This window comes from Lipotes vexillifer, unplaced genomic scaffold (assembly GCF_000442215.2).
Source record: "Lipotes vexillifer unplaced genomic scaffold, Lipotes_vexillifer_v1.1 scaffold1329, whole genome shotgun sequence".
In the NCBI taxonomy this organism is placed as follows: Eukaryota; Metazoa; Chordata; class Mammalia; order Artiodactyla; family Lipotidae; genus Lipotes; species Lipotes vexillifer.
The window spans coordinates 1,882,146-1,904,504 of NW_006797566.1; the positions used below are offsets into that span (position 1 = coordinate 1,882,146).

Genomic DNA, 22,359 nt, shown 5'->3' on the forward strand with positions numbered 1-22,359 from the left:
GAGGCCACAACAGTGAGAGGCCCGCGTACCGCAAAAAAAAAAAAAAAAAAGATTCTCATCTACCCAAAAAGTCCTTTTTAAAGTGCCTGGATGGGCTTCCCTGGCGGCACAGTGGTTGAGAGACCGCCTGCCGATGCAGGGGACACGGGTTTGTGCCTTGGCCCGGGAAGATCCCACATGCCGCGGAGTATCTAGGCCCGTGAGCCATGCTCACTGAGCCTGCGCTTCCAGAGCCTGTGCTCCGCAACGGGAGAGGCCACAACAGTGAGAGGCCCCCGGACCGCCAAAAAAAAAAAAAAAAAAAAAAAAAAAGTGCCTGGATGAGGGGACTTCCTTGGAGGTCCAGCAGTTAAGACTCCTCACTCCCAATGCAGGGGCCCGGGTTTAATCCCTGGTCAGGGAACTAAGATCCTGCATGCCACAAGGCATGGCCAAAAAGAAAAAAGAAAAAAAAAAGGCCTGGATGAGAAAATATTCAAATTCTAGTATTTCCTAAACACAAGTAATTGATGCACTAACAGTAGAAAACACCTAGATGAAAATTCAAGAATTCATTTAATTACATGGGTCCTTATACAGAAGGACACAAACTGTGGCTGTGACAATGTGAGTCCAAAGACAGGTTTTTCAAAGTGCTAAAGGCTTGTCCTAGAAAATGTATTTTTTAAATTCTTTAAAAATATATACAGAGAGACATGCAGACTCTGTTTTCCTCAGTTCAGCATATTTTTTCTTAAGGTATTTGTGGTTGTACAACTACTATTTTCAATTATCAAGATTTCTAGATGGATACCTGGATCCAAAAGAAGTGTTAAATAAACTTTCACCCACCCTTTCTCCTCACCTGGATCTCTGATTTTATTCATAAACACTCATACTCAGTGCTCAAAGCCTTGATTCCTCTAGCCTGTCTAGCCTCATTCTCTACCAAGTAACTTCAAATTTCTTATAAGTAGTGAAACTCAAATACATCAGACCCAGCTCCAGAGTCCAAGCTGTACAAAGGATCTGTTGGAGACTACTGAGCCCATTAAGGAACAGGCAGAACAGAGTGAGGATTCTCATGGTGATTAAACACAGAAAAAAATCACCCCAGAATGAGAAAGGCAGCATGGGGCAGATAACGAGGCATATCACATCCATATGAAGCTACTATGAGAAGAAAGCAAAAAAAAATGACAATCAAAACTTCAGAGCAGAAGAAAATTTACACTCCCCCCACAAATAAAAATCTACCATGAAGTAGAATAAAACTGGAGATCCAAAAAAATTTAGCTAAAGCACAAAAAATGGAGGCTCAACACTGTTAGTCACTGGGGAAATACAAATTAAAACCACATTTCATATACCACCTCACACCCAGCAAATTGGCTAAAATTAAAGAGTGACAATGTAGTGTTGACAAAGATGTGTTTTTAACAACTATACTGCCCAAACAAATACACAGAAATGCTGAATAAAACAGGAACAAAAAAATTTTAATACATAGCCAAGGGAAATTCACAGGTGCCAAAAATAGAAAAACACACAACTCATAGCCACAGACGTATAAGCCCAGGGTCTTGCATAGGATAAAGTATCTAAAGTCTACAAAAGATGGGATTCTAGAAGGTATATTCTTCAGGCACAGGGAAAATTATTTTAGATAATAACTCAGAAATACAGTAAGGAATGAAGAGTAAAAAAAAAAAGAAAGTGGTAAACACTAACAAGACAGAATGGTATTGGTGTAATGGACAAATTTATCAATGGAACAGAAAAGACAACTCAGAAATATACCCACATAAATATAGTAAACTGATCTTTGACAAAGGAGCAAAGGCAATACAATGGAGTAAAGATAGTCTCCTCAACAAAAGTAAAGATAGTCTCCTCAACTGGATATCTGCATGCCAAAAAGATGAATCTAGACGCAGACCTTACACTCTTCACAAAAATTAACTCAAAATCGACCACAGACCTAACTATAAAATGCAAAACTATAAAATTCCTAGGAGAAAACCTAGATGATGTTGAGTATGGTGATGACTTTTTAGATACAACACCAAAGGCATGATCCATGAAAGAAATAATTGATAAGTCAGCCTTTATTACAATTTAAAACTTCTCTGCAAAAGACAATGTCAAGAGGATGAGAAGATAACACAGACTGGGAAAAATATTTACAGAACACATAACTGAGAAAGGACTGTTATGCAAAATGCACCCAAAAAAACCCCCCCAAAACAGAAAAACCTCTTAAAAGTCAAAAATAAGAAAAACAACCTAATTTTAAAATGGGCCAAAGACCTTAACAGATACCTCACTTAAGAAAAACAGAAGGCAAATAAGTATATGAGAAGATGCTCCCCATTATATGCCATCAGGGAAAGGTAAATTATAACAGCAAGATAGGGCTTCCCTGGTGGCGCAGTGGTTGAGAGTCTGCCTGCCGATGCAGGGGACACGGGTTCATGCCCCGGTCTGGGAAGATCCCACATGCCGCGGAGCGGCTGGGCCCGTGAGCCATGGCCACTGAGCCTGCGCGTCTGGAGCCTGTGCTCCGCAACAGGAGAGGCCACAACAGTGAGAGGCCTGTGTACCGCAAAAAAAAAAAACAAAAAAACAAAAAAAAGCAAGATACCACTACACTCCTGATAGAATGGTCAACATCAGGAACACTAATAACACCAAATGCTGATGAGAATGTGGAGCAACAGGAACTCTCATTCACTGTTGGTGGGAAATAAAAATGGTACAGCCTCCCTAGAAGAAAGATAGTTTGGCCATTTCTTATAAAACCAAACATACTCTGAACATGCAATCCAGCAGCTGTGCCCTTTGATATTTACCCAAAGGAGTTGAAAACTTACGTCCACACAAAAACCTGCACACAGCTGTTTATACCAGCTTTACTCATAATTGCCAAACTTGGAAGCAACAAAGATGTCCTTTAGTAGGGGAATGGATAAACTATGGTACATCCAGACAACAGAATATTATTCAGTGCTAACAGGAAATGAGCTATCAAGCCATGAAAAAACATGGAGGAAACAAATGCATATTACTAACTGAAAGGAGTCAATATGAAAACGCTACATGCTGTATGATTCCAACTGTATGACACTCTGGAAAAGACAAAACTATGGAGACAGTAAAAAGACCCGTGGTTGACAGGGGTTGGGGGGGGGTGGAGGGAGGGAGTTAGGGATAAACAGGCAGAGTACAGAGGATTTTTAGGGCAGTGAAAATACTCTGTATGATATTTTAATGATGGATACATGTCATTATACATTTGTCCAAACTCACAGAATGTACACCACCAAGAATGAATGTAAACTATGGACTCTGGGTTATAATGATGTGTCAATGTTGGTTCATCAATTTTAACAAATGTACCACCCTGGTGGGGATGCTGATGACAGGGAAGTCTATGCACATGTGGGTAAAATCTCTGTACCTTTCTCTTTTTTTTTTTTTTTTTTTTTTTTTTTTTTTTTTTTTTTTTTTTGCGGTACGCGGGCCTCTCATTTTGTGGCCTCTCCCGTTGCGGAGCACAGGCTCCGGACACACAAGCTCAGCAGCCATGGCTCACGGGCCCAGCCGCTCCGCGGCATGTGGGATCCTCCCAGACCGGGGCACGAACCCGTGTCCCCTGCATTGGCAGGTGGACTCTCAACCACTGCGCCACCAGGGAAGCCCCCTGTACCTTTCTCTTAATTTTGCTATGAACCTAAAACTTCTCAAAAAAAACACAAAAAAGCGGTAAAGACATGGGTAAATCTCAATAACAACAAAAATCCCACAAAAATAATGTATGATATATAAATATATATATATGCATATAAATGTTTGTGCATGTGTGTGTGTGTATATATATATATACACACACATGCAGATTACAGATGGTCCCCAACTTCAATGGTTCAACTTATGATTTTTCGACTTTACGATGGTGCAAAAGTGATAAGCATTCAGTAGAAACCATACATCGAATTTTGAATTCTGATCTTTTCCCCATCTAGCAATATGCGGCACAATACTGTCTCATGATGCTGGGCAGCGGCACTTAGCTGCAGCTTCCAGTCAGCTATGCAATCACAAAGGTAAACAACTGATACACTTACAACCATTCTGTACCCATACAACCATTCTGTTTTTCACTTTCAGTAGTCAATAAATTATATAAGATATTCAACATGTTATTATAAAATAGGCTTTGTATTAGATGATTTTGCCCAATGATAGGCTAATGTAAGTGTTCTGAACACATTTAAGGTAGGTTAGGCTAAGCTATGATGTTCGGTAGGTTAGGTGTATTAAATGTACTTTTGACTTAAGATATTTTCAACTTACAACGGGTTTATTAGAACTTATGATGGATTTATCAGAGCTGTTTTAATGTCATTGTCTGCTAATTCCATCATCTTTATCATTTCTCGGTTGTGCCTGTTGATCCTTTTTCTCCTGATCTGGATAATATTTTCCTGCTTCTCTGCATACCTGATAATTTTTTATTGAATGCTGTACATTATGAAGTTTCTGTTGTTAGGAGCTGGATTTTGTTGAATTCTTTTACATAGTGTTGCACTTTACTCTGTCATGAGGTTAAGTTACCTGGGATCAGTTTTTCACTTTTGAGGCTTGTGTATAAGCTTTTTAAAGCCTTAGTCTAAGGCTAATATATTCCCATTACTAGGGTGTACCTTTCTGAGAACTATACAAGATGACAAGGTCTTCCCACTCTCACTGGTAGGAATATGAATTACTCTCAGCACTGTGTCCTGGTAATTCTTTCTTTGGCCTTAGGTAGCTTTCCTTTTACGTATGCACAGACCAGTTCTTATCTAAAGATTCAAGGGGAGGGGCTTCCCTGGTGGCGCAGTGGTTGAGAGTCCGCCTGACGATGCAGGGGACACGGGTTCGTGCCCCAGTCTGGGAGGATCCCACATGCCACGGAGCAGCTGGGCCTGTGAGCCATGGCCGCTGAGCCTGCGCGTCCAGAGCCTGTGCTCCGCAACGGGAGAGGCCACAATGGTGAGAGGCCTGCATACCACAAAAAAAAAAAATAAGATTCAAGGGGAGACCCTCAGCAGATTGCTGGAAATATCTCCTTCCTTTCTTTCTTTCTTCCCTCCTTCCATCTCCCCACACCTCCTTCCTCTCTAGTACTCTACCCTACAAGTTTAAGATTTCTTGGCTTCCCCAAACTCCATCTGTTTTCTCGGCTCAGAGAGATAAGTAGGCTCCTTTTCAGTATGCCCTCCCTAACCTGAGAACTGTAATCTGCCCCTACGAAATGAACTAGCACAACCCTAGGTTTTTCTCTTTCTTCAGATCATAATCCTGGAATGCCTGTTCATCTAATTTCTGAAAAACTACTGTGTAATATATATATATATTTATATTTATATATGTATCTTTTTTCTAGGTTATTTATGGTAGCATGGTAAATCTAGCCCCTTTACTTCATCATGGCTGGAAACAGACAGAAATGTGTTCTTTTGTTGTTTTTGGCCTTGTGCCTTGCAGTATCTTTGTTCCCTGACCAGGGATTGAACCTGTGCCCTCAGCAGTGAAAGCATGGAGTCCTAACCACTGCACTGCTGAGGGATTCCCATAAATGTGTTCTTAATATAAAAAAATATGGTGAATTATCTAGTTACTCTTTTATTATTGATTTCCAACACTAATCCAATGTAATTAGAGAACACAAGATACACAATTTCATTCATTTGAAATTTGTTGCGTCTTGTTTTATGGCTCGGTATATAGTCAATTTCTGTAAATGTTCTTTATGCTGTTCATTTACATTTAATGCAACGATGTATTTGGGTCTATATCTACCATCTTATTATATAATTTATGTTTGTGCTGCGTGATCTATCTTTCTTTTCTTTTCCTTCTTCTGGCTTGATTTTTTGGCGTGTGTGTGTGTGTGTGTTATGTTTTTTGTTTGTTTGTTTTGCACAATTAAGTGCACAGTTTGGAAGAGAAAAACAATAGAGAAAAGTCAATGAAACAAAAAGCTGGTTCTGTGAAGAGATCAATAATATTTATAAACCTCTAGACAAACTTCGCAGGAATAAAAGAGAGAAGATACAATTTACCAATATCAAAGTGAAAAAAGAGATATCACTACAGATCCTCAAACATTAAAAGAATAAGGAGATATTACAAACAGTTTTATGTCAATGAAGCTCAACAATTTAAACGAAATGGACAAATTCCTTGAAAGACACAAACTACCAGAGATCACTCAAGAAGACAAATAATCTGGGCTTCCCTGGTGGCGCAGTGGTTGAGAGTCCGCCTGCCGATGCAGGGGACACGGGTTCATGCCCCTGTCCGGGAAGATCCCACATGCCGTGGAGCGGCTAGGCCCGTGAGCCATGTCCGCTGTGCCTGTGCATCCGGAGCCTGTGCTCCGCAACGGGAGAGGCCACAACAGTGAGAGGCCCGCGTACCACAAAAAAAAAAAGAAAAAAAAAGAAGACAAATAATCTGAATAGCACCATAACTATTTCCTTTTAAAGCAGTTAATTATCAGAAACCTTCCTACAATGAAGATGGTTTCAATAGTGAACTCCATCAAACATTTCAGGAAAAATTAATAATGATTCTAGAAAAACTTTTCCAGAGAGCAGAAGAGGAAGAAACACTTCTCAATTCATTTTATGAAGCCAACATTACCCAAATACAAAACCCAAGAAAAAACTACATAAATATATTTCATGACCACAGACTCAAAATCCAAATTTTAACAAACAGATCAAACAAACAGATCAAATCAAACAGATCAAACAAACAGATCAAACAAACAGATCAAATCAAAATTTTAACAAACAGAAAACAAAGATTTTATATTTTCCAGGAAAATAAATACATCTCACCGTATTAATATACTAAAAAAGGAAAACCACAATAATTCAATGGATATAGAAAAGACATTTGACCAAATTCAATATCCATTTATGGAAAAAAAAAATCTCCCAGCAAACTAGGAACAGAAAGGAAATTCCTCAACCTGATAAAGGTCACTTATGAAAAACTTGGAGCCAGCATCACATTTAATGGTGAAAGATTAAATACCTTTCCTCTAAGATCAGGAACAAAGCAAGGATGTCCTCTACCATCACTTCTATTCACACTATACAATAGTGCAAGAAGACAAAAAGGTAAGATAAACAAATAAAACGCATACAGGGCTTCCCTGGTGGCACAGTGGTTGAGAGTCCGCCTGCCGCTGTAGGGGACACGGGTTCGTGCCCCGGTCCGGGAGGATCCCACATGCCACGGAGTGGCTGGGCCCGTGAGCCATGGTCACTGAGCCTGCACGTCTGGAGCCTGTGCTCCACAACGGGAGAGGCCACAAAAGTGAGAGGCCCGCGTACCGGGGGAAAAAAAAAAAAAAGCATACAGACTGAAAAAAGTAAACCCTAAGGAATCTCCCAAAATACTCCTAGAAGTAATAAATAAATTTAACAAGATCACAGGAAACAGGTCAATATACAAAAATCAATTTAATCTCTATAGACTACCTACAAACAATACAAATGCAATAGTATAAAAAATGTTAACTGCTTCAAGGATAAAGTTCACAAAATATGTATAAGACTTGTATGCTGAAAGCTACAATACTGCTGACAGAAATTAGAGAGCTGAATAAAGGGAAATATATACCATGTCTATGGAGTAGAAAACTCAATAATGTTATGTCAATTCTCCTCAAATTGATCTTTTTTTTTTAAATTTTCTTGTAGTTGAACATATTGATCTTTAGAGTCAATGCGATCACCATCAACATTCCAGCAGGCCTTTTTAATAGAAATGGACAGGTTGATTCTAAAATGCATAGAGGAATGCAAAGAACTTAGTAGAGCCAAAACAATTTTGAAAAAGAAAAAACTAATAATAAAATAGGAAAACATGCACGACCTGATTTAAAACTTACTATAAAGCTACAGTAATCAAGACAGTGTGATACTGGAATAAGAATAGATATATAGATCAATGAAAACAAATAGAATGTTCCAATGTGCCATTGTAACGCAATCATCATTATTTCTTCCTCTTCCTCCTCCCTCCATATTGGTATGCAATTATTCCAGTAGAAACTGATGAGAAAAGAAAGGAGGAGGAAAAGGAGGGGGTAGTGGAGGAAGAGGAAGGAGATGAAAAGAAATTCAACCCTCACTTTATATCACGTACAAAAATTAACTCAAAATGATCATAAAGCAATTTAAGACACAAAAACTACAAAATGCCTAGGGAAAAAGCATAGGAGAAAATCTCTGTGACCTTGGGTTAGGCAAAGATTTCTATAATACACATCAAAAACACAATCCATAACAGGAAAAAAACCCATGATAAACTGGACTTCATCAAAACTTAAAACTTCCGCTCTTTTAAAGACTAAGAAAGTGAAAAAACAAGACACAGACTACAAGAAAATATTTGGGAAACATCTGATAAACAACTTCTATCCAGAATACATTAAGACCTTCAAAACTCAATAATAAGGAAATATACAACCAAATTATTAAAAATGGGCAAATGATATGAACAGATCCTTCATCATGGAAGATATATAGAAGGCAACAAAAGCACATAAAAAGATTTTGAGATAATTAGTCATTAGGAAAATGCAAATTAAAACTACAAAGAGATACTACTACATACATATTAGAATGACTAAAATTAAAAAAACAAACAAACAAACAAAAAACATATAATACCAAGTGCTGGCCAGAATGCAGAGCTACTAGAAGCTTCATACAGTAATGGGGGGAATAGTACTGTCACTTTGGAAAATGGGTTGGCAGTTTCTTACAAAGTTAAACATATATACACCTATCATATGACCCAGCAATTCCACTCCTAGGTATTTACTCAAGAGAAATAAAAACTTACATTTAAAAACTTATACATGAATGTTTATAGCAACAATATTCATAACCACCAAAAAATGGTAACAAACCAAATGCTCTTCAGCTAATGAACAAATAAACTGAGGTACATCCATACAATAAATTACTACAATGAAATAAAAAGGAGTAAACTGACACAAAAAATAACACGGACAAATCTCAAATGAATTATGCTAAGTGCCTGAAAAGACTCAAAAGGCTTCATATAGTATGATATCATTCTTATGACCTCCTGGAAAGGCAAAACTATAAGAAAAGAGATTACTGGTTTCCTGGGCCTGAGGATGCGAGGAATAGATCATATAGTAGGGAACTTTTTGGAGTGATGGAAATGTTCTAAATCTTGACTGCAGTGATGATAATACTACTGTATGCATTTGTCAAAACTCATAAAACTATACCCTAAAAAGGGTGAATTTTACCATTTGTATATTATACTTAAAAAAAAAAAAAGAAAAAGAATGCAGTGGTGAGTGAATGAAAAGGCAAGCCATAGACTGGGATCTGGGAAGGAGAAAATATTTACAAAACACCTATCTGATGAAGGTCTTGTATTCAGAAAATAAAAAGAACACCTACAACTCAATAAGCAGTAGATAAACAACCTGATTTTTTTTTTAAAAAAAAAGGTAAAAGATTTCAACAGACACTTCACCAAAGAAGACAAATGGATGGCAAATAAACATATATTTGCTTAATACATGCTTAATACATTCATCATTCAGGAAATGCAAACCCAAGAATGCCACTTCTAGATACTAACCAAAGAAAATGAAAATATAGGTCCACACAAAGACTTATACTTGAATATTTTTAGCAGCTTTGTTTATAATATCTATAAACTGGAAACAACCCAAATATCCATTAACTTGTGAATGGATAAATAAAGACTACCTCCATACAGTGGAATACTACTCAGCAATAAAAATGAACAAACTACCGATACATACAAAAACTTGGATCAATCTCAAAAGCTAAGGGAAAGAAACAAGACATAAAAGTCATAAATGACTATATACTATATGATTAAATCTAAATGAAATTCTAGAAAATGCAAAACTATGTTGTCAGGAAGTAAATCAGTGATTGCCAGGTGCTAGGGGTTGAGGGAGGATAGACAACTAGAAATATGGGGGCACATTCTGGGGTGACAAAAAGTTTCTATATCATGACTGTGGTAATTGTTCCATGACTCTATACACTGGTCAAAACACAACTGTACACTTAATTGGTGAATTTTATTGTATATTTAAGCTGATTTTTAAAATTAAAAAAACAAAGCAGATTTTTTAAAGGCTAAAATAAAGTTTTAAACCTATAAATCAATAGAAGGAATATAAATAAGCAAATAATATAAACAGACAATTCACAGAGGAGGAAAGTAAAATGGCCATTAACTATATGAAAAGAGTTTCAATTTCGGCAGTGATATGGCAATGCAAATTAAAACCACAAAGAGATGCCATATCACCTTCTTGTGAATGGCAAATATTTAGATCAGATAATAAGAAATTATTATTTGGAGCAGGTAAGGATTTGGAAGCAAATCAGTGTAAATTAGTACAACCCTTTAAGATCAATTTGGCAAGATCGTATAAATAGCATTACCTAGAAATTCCACTTAGAGGTATCTACCCCAGAAAAATTCTCTATGTGCACAAGAAGACATGTACATAAACATTATGTGTAATGTCATTTGTAATAGCAAAAAAGTAGAAGCAACTTATAGATCTACCAATGGGAGAATGGATAAATAAATAAGAATACTGTATATTCACACACTGGGATTCCATACAGCAGTAAAACAGAATAAAGTAAAAGTACTTGTAGCAAGTGGGCAGATCTCAAAAACATATTAATTTTTTAAATTGCAAAATAATATCAAGATGACATCATTCAGATTATATTTTAAAACACAAAAATACTAAGTATATATTATGGATACAAACAGATATAATATATAAACATAGGAGGATACCAATCTCAAAATAATTATTACCCTCTGGTAAAGGAAGGCTGGGAAAGGAAGGAGCTCCACATGCCGCTGGCAAAACCCCCTCATCTTCCCTGCAAAAAATCATATCCTCAATTCCATACTCTGCCTAAGGGATCATCAAAACAAATCACATCATGCTGTACATGGTTACTAAACCTCAGTCACTACAAAAAAAAAAAAAATATCCTGATCATTACTCATCTCCTGGACACTGGATGAGCACCTAATCTGACTCCATCTTCCACCTCTCCACAAATTCCAAACCCCTTCAATCAGGTTCTCTAGCACTTTCAACAGCAAAACCCCTTATATCCTTAAACTCTTCTCTAAACATTCCCATCTTTTCTCTAACTGAGACCTGGCTCTCCCCTGAGGATTCGCCTGCAGCCCTCTCAAATGGTGTCCATTTCTCCCTCGTGCCAACAGACCAACAGGTAGAGAAGCTGTTCAAGTTGATCCTCATTGCCTCTGCAAAATCACTGCACTGATTTCTTTCACTGTACCTCTTTCATCCCTAAAAAACTCTGGCTTTAAAGCTTATGCCATTTAAAAAAAAAAAAAAAAAAGCTTATGCCATTAGACTGCATCACTTGCCACCACTGCTGGTTGCATATATAGACCCCAGGTTACTTCCCTTATTTAAAAAAAAAAAATTAGTACTTTGTTTACTATCACTATTTCCAATAAAATCCCAGTAATAATTGTTGGTGATTTTAATATTCATACAGACAGAATTTCTAAAACTCTGAATACTCCATGGAATCGACCTCTTCTCCAACGATCCTATCCTCCTTCCTATTGCAATTACCTGCTTCCATTGTCACAGCCTAAATCAATAACAGTACCCCTTTTTTATTTCATTTCCAAGCATTCGCTCTCCAACCACCACTCCTGACTCAACTCTTTTGCTCCATCATGACCTACAAGTCATTGATTCCATCAACTCTTTACTGTCCCAATCAGCCCCCGTTCTTACTTGCCTCCTAACCAAGCACAGACTCCACAGTCAATATTTCAATCACTCAATTTCCTTGTTCTTCCCTCTGCTTACTAACACGGCAAAACCCCAATCTTGACTAAATCCCATCCTTAACTGTTCCATGCCTTAACCTGAAGCCTGTAGCTAGAGAAAAACATTCACCATGCTACCTGGGAATACTTTAATTCATGACCACTAACTTGAAGGGGACATGCGTCCTGTCCAACAATCCTACATTTCCCCAAATCCATTTCCTAGAAAACTACTTCATGGCTTCTTCTCTTAATACAACCTCTGTGCTAGAGGCTTCGAGTTTGTCCTCACGCTATTTCTTCCCTGCTCTGCATCCTCCTCCCTCCTCCATGTCCAGCTCTTCTTCCCAACTGCCAGCCCTGTGAGCAGCGACAGCCTCTGGCCTACCACAAGACACGTGAAGCAGCCTTCCACAACTTTTATGATAGTCCCTCTCCGTGACCCCACTCTCCAGCAGCTTGAAATGCCTCGTTTTTTAGTTTAATTCCTCTAATAAATAATTCAATAATGAACACAGCAATTCTGCTTCCCTGATTGAACCCCAAATTTTGGTACAGGAAGTGATTAAAGGGAAATAGGGCCTTAAGGATAGGAATCTGAAATTGCTTTTCTGACTTGATAAAAGGAATTAATGACCCTGTCTCCAGTGGTAAAGGGGACACTAGTCATCCATGGCATGCCATGGCAAAATACTTAAATCATCACCTGCAGACAAGTATAATCAAGGACTATAGAAGACAAAGGTTTGGGTAATCAACTAGTTGCTGCCATAGAACATTTTTGTAAAAATGAGTTGTATAATGGGCTAGTTCCTTCTAAGTACACTGGCAAACTAGGTAAAAGAAAATGCTAAGCTCGGAGTTTTGAATTCACAGCTTAAGGTCTATGTCAGGGACTAGAAAACGTCCATAATGCCTTAATAAAAAGCCTCATGCCATGTGGACACAGGTCTGAGATTTCTGAAAAGTATATCCTGCAGGTGACTGAATTACAATGCAAATTCAATTTACCCCCTTGTGAGCCATTTTATGTTAAAGTTAGGACCATGACTGGCAAGGAGTGGGGCCCTGAAAATTGGAATGGGGACATATGGGCAGATTCTGATGAAGTGAAGTACCCTGAACCTCTAAATTCCTCCAAGCCTCCGGGGCAAGCAGAAGCAGTCCTTCATACCCTGTCTGAGGAAATTAGGCTCCATTTGCCTGAAGTATGTGCACTGACTTTCCCTGAGATAGTTGCCTTACATGGGACACCGATGTTCCTGAGGACCTAATCCCCAAACTGCTCACTATCTAGACACATAACCAGACTCAAATCCTATAAAATCCTCGGGGTCAGGCACAAAATGTGGCCTGTGATGACATGCAATACATACCAAAAGAACTGCACAATTTGGCCAATTTATGTTAACAGAAAGCTGGGAAATACAGAACCCACAATCCCCTTCTCTGATGGTTCTGAGTCAGAGCTGGGCAAAAAGGAAATATGTGCCACATTTGGAAGACAGAAGTGAAGCACACATTATGCTTGAAAGTCAGGGTGGTCGAAGGTAATGAGAGACAGATGCAGAGGTGCTGTCAGCTTTAGTTTGTCCTCACTCTTCTTCCTCCCTACTCCATGTCCCTTCCCCACTCTGCATCCAGCTGTTCTTCTCATCTGCCAACAGCAACCCCAGGCCCACCAGAAACTTGACTAAGAACTTAGAGATGTGATAGCTATGTCCTCTGACTTCTATACCAGTCCACCTTCGCAGTGTCACGCCAGAAGCTGGATATTAGCAGTCTTTATGACTGCACGGTAGATCTGTGAGTGAACAGCTTTAAACTATATACTTTCATTCTTTCATTTTCATATGTCCTTTAATGAACATTTATAAATTTTATGAAGAGAAAATTTTTAAGTAATTTTAAACATTTCAAGCAACCTTCCCTAATTTGGAGCACTCTAAGTTCCCCCAAGGAAAACAGATAAAAGGAGCTGGTTTTAGCCTAAAAGAATTAAAAAAAAAAAAAAAAAAAAAAAGACTTACATCATTAGATTGAAACAATCGAGTCATTGCAAAGAAGGCTTCTGTGGCTTCCGTAGTTCCAAAGTGTTCACCCTAAGTAATTTAAATTAAGTTTAAATTAAAACAATTTCTTAAATTCAACAAAAATTAAGGATTTTCCATTTATTTCTGCAAAGATCTTTTAGAACTCAGGAAAAACTCTCTGTATAAACATTGTGCCTCTTTGCTATTTTTCTGGCTTTTAATTTATAAACCTACATAGCCATTTATCCATTCCTTATTTAAAACAATCCATTATCACACACCATGCTTTTATGAAAGTTCTAGAACAGTGGTATCTAACTTTTTAGCAGGAACTATTTTAAATTCCCTGAAGAATTGTGATTTACAAGGAGACAGAAAATGATAGTAACTGACTTCCTTATCAGAACAGGATGTTATTGTTACACTGCCTAAGAGCAGAGATCATACCTTCTACATTTCTATAATCCAATGCCTGACATATCATAGGAGCATAATAAATATTAAACTGTAAAGAACTATCTATTAGGAGTCCCAGAAAACATGGTAAAAAGGGACCAATCAAAAGGGCAGGAATCAGAATAGTTATATAAAAGTAAGGCTTATAGGGCTGCTAATATATCTCAAGACACTGGCTCAAGCCCCTAAAATCATGCTTTGGATCAGAACTTCAACGTGCTTAATAAATCATCGGAGGATCTTCCCAAAATGCAGATTCTGATTCAGTGGCTCTGCTGTGAACCCTAAAATTTTCCATTTCTAATTGGCTCCCAGTGATGTGAATGCTGCTGATCTGGGAACCACATATTTTTGAGTAGCGAGGTGTTAGATAACCTATTGGGTTGGCCAAAAAGTTCGTTCGGGTTTTTCTATAAGATGTAACAGAAAAACCCAAACAAACTTTTTGGCCAACCCAATATTTTATTAATAGTCAAAACACTGCAGACCACAGACCACCTGAAACATTACCATTTCAATATTTAACTTCTTCAATAAAAACAATCCTATATAATATGTTAGGCTCAACCACTTTTCAGGGCTTCAGCTCTCATAAAAAATATAACTAGTCAATCTATTTGTCATAGGTATAAGAATAAACAAATTTTGATGAAAAACCCTGAAAGTTTAGGATGAAAGACAAAGTATAAGAGTTTACAATTACTTAAGTCAGAGTACCCAGCTTGCTAATCAGCAAGAGATTTCCCTTACTTTCTTTCATATTTAGAGAACATACAGACGCCCATCTACTTGTCAGTCATACTAGTACAGTAAATCCTAAGTCCCTACTTTTTGACTTGAAACTCAGAGAATATACGGATATGTCAACTCCAGTAGAAACTTAGAAGTATTTTTCCATAAAGCACTACCAAGAACTAGGCAAAAGATAAAGCTAAAGTTCCCAAATCTGTTCACCTAGTTGACTGTGTTTATCAGACTGTGTGGGTAACTTCCTTATCAAGATAATTATATGTTTCAACATGAGTTGCCCATCAAAGCAGTAATGGTTAATGTAAAAATATATGCTACTCTGAACCAACTTTAACTACTCAAAATTCTCCTTATAGACTGGAGTTCCCCAACTTGGACACAATGTATAATATGAAAAGTTAAATCAAACTGACTTTGCATTATATGTTTCTAATATAATACCACACAAGAATATATGTTTGTGAATAGATATATTTTATTTAAAAGCATGTTCTTGTTGCTCTGCCTCCATTTGTAAGCTACAAAACTTCATGTCTCTGGATGAGGTCTTCAGTCATGAAGCATAGTAAAGTAAAAATATTCTCATGGAATTCAAATTGGAAACCACAGTCTTCTAAGCACCATATGTAAACCATCTGAGGTAGGGTGTGTGTGTGTGTGTGCGCGCGCGCGTGTGTGTGTGTCTGTGTGTGTGTGTGTGTGTGTGTGTGTGTGTGTGTGAACCTAAGAAACAGACTCACATTTTCTAAGGCCCTAGACTAAAAATCATGAGATTTTTTAGCCTGAAGCAAAAAAAAAACAAAAAAACACACAAGAAACAAACAAAAAAATAAATAAATTAAACCACACACAAGAGAAAAAATTAAATAAATAACGATAATAGCAAGTGGGGGACTTCCCTGGTGGTGCAGTGGTTAAGAATCCGCCTGCCAATAGAGGGGACACGGGTTTGACCCCTGGTCTGGGAAGATCCCACATGCCGCGGAGCAACTAAGTGCCACAACTACTGAGCCTGCGCTCTAGGGCCTGCGCATCACAACTACTGAGTCGGCGCGCCACAACTACTGAAGCCTGCGTGCCTGGAGCCTGTGTTCCTCAACAAGAGAAGCCACGACAATGAGAAGCCCGCACACCACAACGAAGAGCAGCCCTCGCTCACTGCAACTAGAGAAAGCCTGTGCACAGCAATGAAGACCCAACGCAGACAAGAATAAATTAATTAATTTAAAAAGAAAAAACAAGTGCAAGTGGGATCTATGTTTCATGAGTGCAAATATTTTTGTTGGTTTTGTCTGCTACATCCCCGGTGCCTAAAACAGTGCATAGAACGCAGCAGGTATGTTAATAAATATATATGCTGAATGACCGAATGAAAACTATTCCTGAATGTTTACTATGTGTCCAGGACTATTCTCAGTGCTTCACATTTATTGTACCATTTAATCATTATAACTTTATAAAACAAGTATTATCATAATCCCCATTTACAGAAAAAGACATTAAGGCACAAAACAGTTAAGTGCAGAATCATACTGCTAGTGGTGGAGTAGGGAAAATAAATACAGGCATACCTTGCAGATACTGTGGGTTCAGTTCCAGACCACAGCAATAAAGTGAATACTGCAATAATGCACGTCACAGGAATTTTTTGGTTTCCCAGTGCGTATAAAAGTTATGTTTACACTATACTGTAGTTTACTCTGTGCAACAGCATTACGTCAGGGAAAAAAAACAACGTACATACCGTGTGTGTGTCTGTGTGTGTGTGTGTGTGTGTGTGTGTGTGTGTGTGAACCTAAGAAACAGACTCACATTTTCTAAGGCCCTAGACTAAAAATCATGAGATTTTTTAGCCTGAAGCAAAAAAAAAACAAAAAAACACACAAGAAACAAACAAAAAAATAAATAAATTAAACCACACACAAGAGAAAAAATTAAATAAATAACGATAATAGCAAGTGGGGGACTTCCCTGGTGGTGCAGTGGTTAAGAATCCGCCTGCCAATAGAGGGGACACGGGTTTGACCCCTGGTCTGGGAAGATCCCACATGCCGCGGAGCAACTAAGTGCCACAACTACTGAGCCTGCGCTCTAGGGCCTGCGCATCACAACTACTGAGTCGGCGCGCCACAACTACTGAAGCCTGCGTGCCTGGAGCCTGTGTTCCTCAACAAGAGAAGCCACGACAATGAGAAGCCCGCACACCACAACGAAGAGCAGCCCTCGCTCACTGCAACTAGAGAAAGCCTGTGCACAGCAATGAAGACCCAACGCAGACAAGAATAAATTAATTAATTTAAAAAGAAAAAACAAGTGCAAGTGGGATCTATGTTTCATGAGTGCAAATATTTTTGTTGGTTTTGTCTGCTACATCCCCGGTGCCTAAAACAGTGCATAGAACGCAGCAGGTATGTTAATAAATATATATGCTGAATGACCGAATGAAAACTATTCCTGAATGTTTACTATGTGTCCAGGACTATTCTCAGTGCTTCACATTTATTGTACCATTTAATCATTATAACTTTATAAAACAAGTATTATCATAATCCCCATTTACAGAAAAAGACATTAAGGCACAAAACAGTTAAGTGCAGAATCATACTGCTAGTGGTGGAGTAGGGAAAATAAATACAGGCATACCTTGCAGATACTGTGGGTTCAGTTCCAGACCACAGCAATAAAGTGAATACTGCAATAATGCACGTCACAGGAATTTTTTGGTTTCCCAGTGCGTATAAAAGTTATGTTTACACTATACTGTAGTTTACTCTGTGCAACAGCATTACGTCAGGGAAAAAAAACAACGTACATACCTTAATTTAAAAATACTCTACTGCTAAAAAAAATGCTAACCATCATCTAACAATGCAGGGTTGCCACAAACCTTCAATTTGTAAAAAAAAAAAAAAAATGTAATAAAGTATAATAAAATGAGGTATGCCTGTATAAAATTTGAATATTAAAATCAAAACTTTAAAATATTAATATAATATACTTCCCCCAAAAGGATAAAATATCTATCTGGAATTTGTCTAAGATTTTGAAATATATTTTTATTTTCTGAACCTATCTAAACAACATGTTTTAATATTAACTAATACTTGTTAAATTCAAATCAACGTTGAGATCCTACTATGTGCTTAGCTGATTTGGTACCTCATGAATAAAAAAGAAGTGTCTGTCATACTCCTCGTCCTCAAGAAATTTTACATATTATTATGTTAATCGAACACTGTACATTTTAAAATTAAGTGAATTTTTAAAAAATAAATAATTACACTTGCCAGAAAGTACTTCACTGCATGTTATGTATTTCTATTCCAGGACACAAATCTGAGGAAAATCAAAATAATTTACCTGGTTCAATAAGTAAAGAATCTTTGTAAGAATATGCAAACATCTTCTTGGATTGATGGGCGTTTCGTTGAATATACGAGCCTGTGGAAACAAAAAACATTGCTATATATATTTTCTATCTTTGCTATCACAGATTACAGAAAATCAACTTAAATAAAGACTACTATACATTTTAATCACAGTATCCAAATAATGTTGCTTACAGTTTTCAACTTACTATGTTATATAGTAAATTATTAGATGTGGCCTAGGTTTTCCATCCTATACTCACTCCCCTAGGTCTGCTACATCAACTTGTGGGTTTTATCTATTAAGTAAGAATCACGATATTTATCTACATCATTTGAATACAATAGGCTTAATATCTACAGCTTCCTTCAATAACCTTGCACTAAACACCTCCTTTGGTGTTTTATTTAAAATTCTCAACATGTGACAGAGTCTACATATTTTTGCATTTCTATAAGCTCTAGACTCTCCTATGACAAGTAACCCCTCTTCTTTTTCCCTCAAGTATATATTCTTTGAACACAGTTACATTCCTTAATTCTTATTTTCGATCAGAACATTCTGGGGCTCTTTGTCCCCCGTTCTAAAATGGAATAGAAAAAAACACACTATACTTCCAAGCCATACCTCCTGTAAGACAGCACTCTTCTCCAGATGCCGAAAAGGATTGGAGCCACTACCTATGTTATGGGGGGAAAAAATGTCTTTTAATAGTTGTCCTACACAAACTTACTTTCTACAGAAGGGTATTGAATGCTTGGGAAATCTCACCCAAGTGAGGTGACCACTTGGATTTCACAGTGATAATCATTACTAATATGCATACAAACTGATTAAAATCCTTCTGACACTAGCTCTGTCTGCTATCCTGTAAGATCCTGTACTTCTCTTTTGCAGAAACCCTGCCTGAAATAAGTGTATTCTTTCCCTGCCTTCTTTTTATATGAATGTTAGAAATATCTGTCATGTCCATACAACTAAAATTAATGAGACTGTGGTAGGGTCCTTTGGATTTCCCTAAAGGAGAGCACTATTTCATGTGTTTCTAACATTTACTGTGAGGAGTTTATCAGAGAATTAGATACACGTCAAGCTGGAAGGGGCCACAGAGGTTTACTAACCCAACCCTCGACCACACTTAGAGCAGCTATCAATCACTGAGGGTTTGGGGGGCTTTTTTTAATTTGTTTTTGTTTTTTGAGGTGACTTGGCATCTCCCTCATTTACTCTGGACTAAAGACGGGTATCAAGATGCAACTCACTTTTGGATGCTTGAGTATTAAACGAGCTAGGTACCACGGAGCAGGCTTGCCCGCACGGAAGCGGACAAAGCAGAGGTCCCCGGGGAGACTGCAAGGTACAGTCACCACAAAGTTCACAAACACCCTCAGTCCCGTCAATCCCAGACCCACCGTGGGCCTTGCACTACCAGCACCCCACCCCACCCCGCCTCTCGCAAGCGCACACTCACTACCTCCGCCACCTGCCATGGGCCGGACTCTGGTGGGCAGCCCACCCCTGGCGAACTGGAGCAGGTGGCTCCGAGAAGCTGCGCCGGAGGAGGGGGCTGGGGGCGGGGCCGCCAAGCAGCCCGAGGTTGCGCGCCAGCGCCCGGGCGCTCGCGCGCGACTTGAGGGGAGGCTCCGGCGCCCGGGGGAGGGGCCAGGGGCAGGCCCCCGGCTAGAGAGGAGTGGGTCGGAGGAGGGGCTGGGCTCCAACTCCGGCCCTCCGGCACACCGGCGCCCACGCCCCCAGGTCCGCAGGACCCGAGAGCAGGGGGCGGCGGGCAGGGGAAGGGGACCCCGCGTCTGAGGGTGGGCGTCAGACGCCCCGCGCGTACCAGACTCCTCGTCCTTCTTGTCGAATTTTTTAATCATCTTGGACGACTTCCCAGCGCCCAAACCCACCGCCACCGTCTCAGGCGCCGCAGCTAGCAAGCGGAAGAAGCTGCAGGAAGGTCGGCCCCGTGCTCTGGCGCCGGTTGGGCCGCGGTCCCGTCACTCGGAGAGGAGGCCCGCCCTCCCCGGCAGTCGCCGGCCGCTCTCAACCCCAGGGGACGTGGCCACGCCCTCTCCTCCTCCCCAAGCTGGGCGGAGGCGGGGCCAAGGGTGGGCTCCCCGGGGCCGCGTCCCCGCCCCTACGGTGACAGGTCGCAGCAGGGGGCTCACCACGGCCCACCGTGCAAGCGAACCCGGCAGTCCACGCCCGGAGAGGGCAGAATGAGATTTTATGTGGTTGGCACGCCCTAAGTGGCGACTTCTCCAGGCCAATCAGTCTCTGGAGATGAGGCGAGGGGCATGTAGGGCTTGTTTTCATTTAATGACAGTGGCGTTTTTTATAATCCAGTGCTGGGCCCTTCCGTTGCGGAACGCGCTCTCTCCTGGCGCGGTTCTGGTGGGCTTCTCCTGCAGGAGTGATGAAAGGGTTAATGGTTCCCAAATCATCTGGGAAGTTGGCAGGTCGCTCCCTGACTTCTTGGAGACTGCAACAAAGCACAGGGCACCTTCGTGAATGTGGATTTCCAGAGGGTTTAGGACACTTGATGTGAGACGTAAAAAGAGACCCTCTCGGAGGGCCGAGAAAGTTGGTCTTTTACTCTGAACAAGAGGATAGGTTTTGGACCACGGACTACCATTCCAACCTTCTTTATAATTCTTCCCTTCATCAACACCCACCAGTTTAGGGTCTTCCCTATTTAATCCCACCCCTTTCAAACGATTCCATCTGTGGCCATTTTGACGCTTACATAACGCTTAACTAAGTGAAGGTACTTTCACTTGTATATTCATATTCCTCTTAGCCTTTTCAGTTCTCCTGTCTGAGAGTGTAACTAAGAAACTTTCTACCTTTGGCTTCACTGTCATCATTTTTTCCAGATTCTCTTTCAACTTCTGCCCTTCTTGGACGCCTCCGTTGTGGGCTCTTCTTGCTCGCATCCCAACCCCCCCCCACCACCATTTTGAAGCATTATGCCTTGTAAATATCCCTTAAATTTGTTTTCTTATTCCTACTGCTGTCACCTTAATTCAGGTCCTATCTGTTTGTTTCTTGGACAGCCTTCTAACCAGCCTTCATGGCCTGGTAATCTTTTACCAAGCAAGCAATTCTCTATGTAATCTTTCTTTATTTGGATGCCTGGTAAACATGGAAAATTATTGATGGAAGGAGAAGTTGCTAGGTTCTCTTTTACTTGAATTAGAGACACTGTTTCAACTTCACAGTAGATTGTCTTTGTTTAGGAAAAGCACAATAATGGGCCCTTTAGATACATAAGTAAATGTCCACTCATTTTTCTTGAGGGAAACTGTAAAGTCACCATAATTCTAATAAATGCTGCAGACTGAGATGTTAAGTGTTCTGTTTAGAAATGTAAACTGGAATACCTTAACAGAATCATGCCCTTGAAAAATCAGAGAAATTCTAATCCAGATTAGATTCTAGACTGGAGAAATTCTTCCTTCCAATATAGATTTAAGCTGAACTGCTGATATCCTGCATATGGTATCATTTAAGATTTAACTCTGACTAAATGTACTAAATGTACTATTATGTATACTAAATGTACTATTATGTTTGCCTTATCTGGCTTATAAAGCTCAAAGCTTGCTTTCCATGTGGAGTTTCCCTTGAAGGAAATAGATGTTCCTACTGATTTATTCTGGGGGCTGAAAATAAACAGGCTTAGGGGAAGGAGCTACCTTTTCCCCTTCCTTGGGCCAAGGGTATTAGGAACCTAGGCAGAGACAGTGCTGGTAAGCCAAGAGACTCCCAAGAATGGATAATGTGCTGGGGGCCTGTTGGGAAGTATGAAGGGACTGCGGGGGGGGGGGGGGGG

The 22,359-nt window shown here is 39.4% G+C and overlaps 2 protein-coding genes across 2 annotated transcripts in view; both read right to left on the minus strand.

The window, feature by feature from the left end:
- Positions 1-20,485, minus strand: part of COPG2 (coat protein complex I subunit gamma 2) — a 138,795-nt gene extending 118,310 nt beyond the window's left edge. The window contains exons 1-4 of the mRNA XM_007469719.1: positions 20,365-20,485; positions 19,152-19,204; positions 18,516-18,596; positions 13,947-14,018 (exon numbers count right to left, since the gene is read on the minus strand). Of these exons, the coding sequence (XP_007469781.1) occupies positions 13,947-14,018; positions 18,516-18,596; positions 19,152-19,204; positions 20,365-20,401 (243 nt within the window). The 5' untranslated portion in view covers positions 20,402-20,485. The remainder of the gene's footprint in view (positions 1-13,946; positions 14,019-18,515; positions 18,597-19,151; positions 19,205-20,364) is intronic.
- A 251-nt stretch (positions 20,486-20,736) lies between these two features.
- TSGA13 (testis specific 13) overlaps positions 20,737-22,359 on the minus strand; it is a 15,973-nt gene continuing 14,350 nt past the window's right edge. Inside the window, exon 8 of the mRNA XM_007469723.1 lies at positions 20,737-21,006. Coding sequence (XP_007469785.1) covers positions 20,837-21,006 — 170 coding nt within the window. The 3' untranslated portion in view covers positions 20,737-20,836. The remainder of the gene's footprint in view (positions 21,007-22,359) is intronic.